This window comes from Perkinsus marinus (genome assembly GCF_000006405.1).
Source record: "Perkinsus marinus ATCC 50983 genomic scaffold scf_1104296975560, whole genome shotgun sequence".
In the NCBI taxonomy this organism is placed as follows: domain Eukaryota; phylum Perkinsozoa; order Perkinsida; family Perkinsidae; genus Perkinsus; species Perkinsus marinus.
Genome location: NW_003200738.1, coordinates 92,372 through 97,089, shown reverse-complemented (window position 1 = coordinate 97,089; position 4,718 = coordinate 92,372). Strand labels below are relative to the sequence as shown.

Genomic DNA, 4,718 nt, shown 5'->3' with positions numbered 1-4,718 from the left:
CAATCCACCACAACGCAGGAGTAGGAGGCATAGAGTACTTGGCATTCCTGAGAGAACCCATTTCATCAAGCCGACCAGTAAACTTCCATGCCCCACCTCGTACTGAGAGGCATCGATGTAGCCACTCCTAACCATAACGACAAAGGCTCTTTCAATGTATCAAATACCGAATACCATTCCCTCACTACATCGTAGTAGCTCCTCGGTCTAGTGCCATCTGAGTAGTCTGACCTCGCTGGGCATGGACCCCGTCAGACCTCTGCAGTTGATGAGTACTCGAGCCTCTATCCTCTCTTGAGAACAAAGGATCGTCCCGGAGAATGGATAATATATCCTATGGACATTATAAATTCGAGAAATCATGAATTGATCCAGAATTGAGATCACTTGATCCACAAAACCTTCTCCTTGCTCTGCTGAATTGTGCTTCCCCTTCCGTTTCCGCTTCTTACTACCTGATAAAAATCTAGACTGTCACTGAAGCATAACTCGTTTTTTTCCGAGATTATCCACCAAACCCCGGCAAGGACACGAAAATTTTTTGACGGGATGGAAAATGTGATGAGTTTATCAACCCAAAATGATATCAGGAACAAGCCACCAAGGCGAGCCTTCGTCGAAGGCTCTTTCGGAAGTAACTCAGGGTTAAAATTCAAGTATGCAAGGATAACATATAAAAATAGTACCTTTTCCGCGACCCTTAGAGTTGTTGTCCAGTACTCCCGGATATAAGTTTTTAAAGGCCAATTGGAATTCCTGAGACATAACTTATCCCAAATCGATCGCGTCAAAATCAGCAGTCACCTCCTCTAGAATATTGAGGGCCACTTCTTTATCCTCTAAAGATGCCTTACCCTCCGCCATCAAGTCGTGCAAGACGTCAACCAAGCACTGCCCTATCTGAAGGCCGCCATTAGCGATGTATTAACAATGGAAGTATCACCTGGGTATGATGGTATATCCTCGGTAAGCCCCCTGAGATGGTGGTCAGATCCACACCTTCAGTGTTGTCATCACCGTCTATAGTCGAGAAATGCAAGGGCTCTACAATAGCGGAAAGCAATCATCAACGACCCACTTCGAATTCAGCACAGGTGGTTCACATAGACGATTTTCCGAACAATAAGATCGGAATTGATACGCCAAGCACTGAAGAGTCTACTTGAGCCAATACGGCATACCTGAATCCTGCAGTTCCGTACTGGAAACCATAAGATCTCGCTCCTCAGAGGAGCTCATACTGCTGATAGACTCTTCATCGTCATCATTCGACACTTCCCCTAGGAGCCCAGCAGCTACAACAGCGACACAATAGGATACCGACTCACCATCCTCGTCAGCTCCCTGCACGCCGATGTTCGCGGCTGAGGAACTGCTGCTACTACCACCAGGCCCTGTATCATCCATCCCCGCCAACCTCAGTGACATAGACTGCTCGGTCGGATTATTATACCCCAACTATAACTACTCGGTTGTTATTATAGATACTCGTGCTCAACACTGATTGAAATCACATTATCCAAAAAATGTGTCTCGAATGTCATCATCTCAACGGTCCACTTATATTATCAAAAAATGCACTCATAGTACTCTACTTCCGTCACTAACATCGCTGATCAGCCTCGCCATAAGGAGGATGCTCACGATAATGATGACGGAGCAAAGAGATACCCGTAGTGCGTAAAAACAGTTCAGCAATCATACGAAAAGGTTCAACTACCACGCGTAATTGTGCTTGAGGTCATCCACCAATCTAGTTGACCATAACGCCTTCCAACAATCAAATACTTACTGACGTCAACTACATAACTACGATCAAGAGTAGTGATAATTTACCACTACTGGAGATTGTACCCATGAAAGAATGATAAACTACCACTGGTACAAACACAATTTTCCTATTTTTCTATCAGATGTTGCTACGCCTTGGCCTCTGCCGCCATAGCATCCCTCATGCTAGCTTTTTTCTCCTCAGCAATAAGCTGAACAAGATCCTCCAATAGAGGAGGGTTCGCTGTTGGCGGAATGCCGTTCTGAGAGTGTGGATCACCACTCCTGACCAGGCCTGCAGTGTTTACTTGTATGAACAGCATTTTCACCTTATCCTGTATAGAGCTGCCTGTGTGCACTGGCTGAGAAGAAAGAACAATAACTACTTCTCACAAAGGCTCAAGGTGTTGGATTAATATTTCGAAATCGAGGTAGTTGTATTAAATTAGTAACAGTAGATGGAGGAGAGGGTATCTTACTGATCTTTGGAGGTCGCGCTCAACCTCGATCTCGGGATTATCCTCCAAAATCTTCTTCAAAAGCGCCTCTGAGAATCAACATGAACATTCCCAGTCCCCACATAAAAATCATTCCAGTTCGTATCTCGACATGATTCGTATCTTACGCGCCTCGACCTAAGATTCTTTTCGAACCTTACCGTCCTGTTGTGAGAAGTAAATATTCTCAGCTGCCCTTTCGCGTTCACTCATCATCTTTATACCAGTGAACGTCGCCTGAGGGGATAAATCGCGAGATCGATGGTATATGAACGGACCCTGCTGTTGAATGAGTAGCGACGACTCGATCTCTCCAATGAGTTAGAAGCACGACGGATGGCAAGCATCAGTGGAGGAGAGGAAAACCAGTGGTTAAAAAATACGATTAACGCTGACTATGCATGTTACGCCCTGCCGTCTCGAGACGCTCCGGCCGCGATTGACCGCGCACATGGAGATCGGCGGCGGCGGCGGAGCAGTTAGTTCCGCGCTCGCCCTAAACTCCATATTGAAGGTCACCAGTGAGTCACTGGCAGTGACCCGAGTTGTCTGCCGTGTGGCTATTTTAGCGACTAGACGCATGTCGAGGCCAGCATTAGTCGAGGCTTTGTGTGCCAAGTAAGCTAGGCCAAGGACCGCCAGAAGCTCCGAACTTGAGAGTTCGGAGTCTGCCAGTCGGGTTTGGCTTGATAGTCTTCCCACGGGTAAGTTACAAAATCCAAGGGAGAACGACAAAATCCAAGGAGGTTTGTCGCTCGCTCTCAGCAGTTCGGGTTTCTGGTTGCCTTTGATTACAGCTTTTAGCCGTATAACAGCTCGGGTTTCTGGTTGCCTTGTCGGGTTTCGGGTGGGATTTCGGGTTTACCCTGCAACTTGTCTTCCTTGGATTTTGCCGTTCTTCCTTGGATTTTGTACATCACCCGTCTCCCACCATCCCGCCTGGAGGGAGATCTGAGGTCAAGTGGCTGAGTCGGACGACTCTGTTTAACTTTCGCGTCGGACTGCGGCTAGGATGCGCTTCTTGCTTCAAGGCCAGAAAGCTTTTCTCATTAGCCACTCAACCAACGCGCAGGTCAAACAATGTTCTCCAGTTGCGATCGCACGGGTTGTTTAACTTGCTATGTATACGTCCCGGGGGTGTCCGTGCTGTGATGATTATGCAAATGCGAGATTTTGACGTTTTCGAGATACCCTCAACTCGCTCGCTGATGATGATGATGATGATGATAATGGTCATCATTCGACCGACGTCGGGAAGAACAGAACGTGTTTCGGATTCGGGGAAACCGAACTATCCGGACCTAACCTTGATCAACCGAACTCCGAACCGAGCCAAACCTCTTCTAAAAATTCGGTGCCGACCCCTAGATGACAATGAGTGCTGTGTGTTGCAACTTCTGGTGTGAATATGATCATATGCAGTTCCTGTTTCATCCATCAGAGTGACTGAATCACTTGGCAGTTCTATGACTCAAAGTGTAGTCTCAAGAGCCTGGTTCTAAAATGCTCTTTGAGACGGCTATGGAGAGTAACTCTCCGAGAGTTCCAGCTGGCATCCGTCCCGACTACATCGCTAAGCCTCGATACTATGGGAAGGTCCCCATACGGTCTGACCGTAACGGCCACCAACGATAGGTGGGCACCTTCTGGATGTCGAGTGGAGAGAGGCTTCAAATTACACGAATAAGAAACCACATGGTAAGTGGCTGGTGGCAGATGGGGATGAGATTGAAGTGTTTTTGAAGGGTTGAGCTTCGCATAACAACGCTAATGCATGATCGTTGCGGATCATTCCAGATAACGTGAATAGAGGTGAGGACAGACCAGCTATTGTTAGGACGAAGCACCTAAGAGAAGGGCAGGCTAGGAGGGGGTCCCTAGTGTAGCAGTTTGCACTCGACTTCAAGTTGCTCTCTATTCGGGGACGCAGTCCTAAAAAAGATTATAGGCCCGTTAGTGTTGTAACTGGTAAAAAGTAACTCAGGAGAGTGAAGAAAAAGCCGTCTCTGCTTACAAGTGGTACCATACGACTAAGGCAAGATTGAGAAGTGTGCGCCATCCTCCCAGGGGAAGTGGAGCATTCGACATCTTCCGTTACAAGTTCTCTAGCCGGCTCGGCTGGATCATGAACCGTACACTCCTGGTTCAAGTTCCTTCGCTCCAGCCTTCCCAAGCCGAGAAGTTGGACATATCATGGAACTGTCTGCCGAGTTGGTAGTCACCTAGTTCTGCTGTGTTCAAGTCCGTAACTGAGCCTCGCTCGACGTGTATATAGTAGATAAACCTCGTCGAACGAGTCGCAATAGAAACTGTGCAAAAAAATATGTTGAGAGGGCGCGCCCGGATTTGAACCGAGGACCTGCTGATCTGCAGTCAGCCGCTCTACGCTGAGCTACACACCCGGCAGTGAATTAAGAATTATTTTTGATCCGGGCACGTCAATCATTGACG

General features: G+C 47.6%; 2 protein-coding genes across 2 annotated transcripts in view; both read right to left on the bottom strand.

Moving 5' to 3' along the window:
- Positions 1-1,702, bottom strand: part of Pmar_PMAR016075 (hypothetical protein) — a gene marked incomplete at both ends in the record, with an annotated part of 2,647 nt that extends 945 nt beyond the window's left edge. Inside the window, 8 exons of the mRNA XM_002765237.1 lie at positions 39-127; positions 189-334; positions 388-455; positions 687-756; positions 805-900; positions 944-1,044; positions 1,182-1,295; positions 1,609-1,702. Coding sequence (XP_002765283.1) covers positions 39-127; positions 189-334; positions 388-455; positions 687-756; positions 805-900; positions 944-1,044; positions 1,182-1,295; positions 1,609-1,702 — 778 coding nt within the window. The remainder of the gene's footprint in view (positions 1-38; positions 128-188; positions 335-387; positions 456-686; positions 757-804; positions 901-943; positions 1,045-1,181; positions 1,296-1,608) is intronic.
- A 217-nt stretch (positions 1,703-1,919) lies between these two features.
- The window catches only part of Pmar_PMAR016073 (hypothetical protein), a gene marked incomplete at both ends in the record, with an annotated part of 3,681 nt that continues 882 nt past the window's right edge, over positions 1,920-4,718 (bottom strand). The window contains 4 exons of the mRNA XM_002765236.1: positions 1,920-2,033; positions 2,079-2,132; positions 2,250-2,317; positions 2,429-2,504. Coding sequence (XP_002765282.1) covers positions 1,920-2,033; positions 2,079-2,132; positions 2,250-2,317; positions 2,429-2,504 — 312 coding nt within the window. The remainder of the gene's footprint in view (positions 2,034-2,078; positions 2,133-2,249; positions 2,318-2,428; positions 2,505-4,718) is intronic.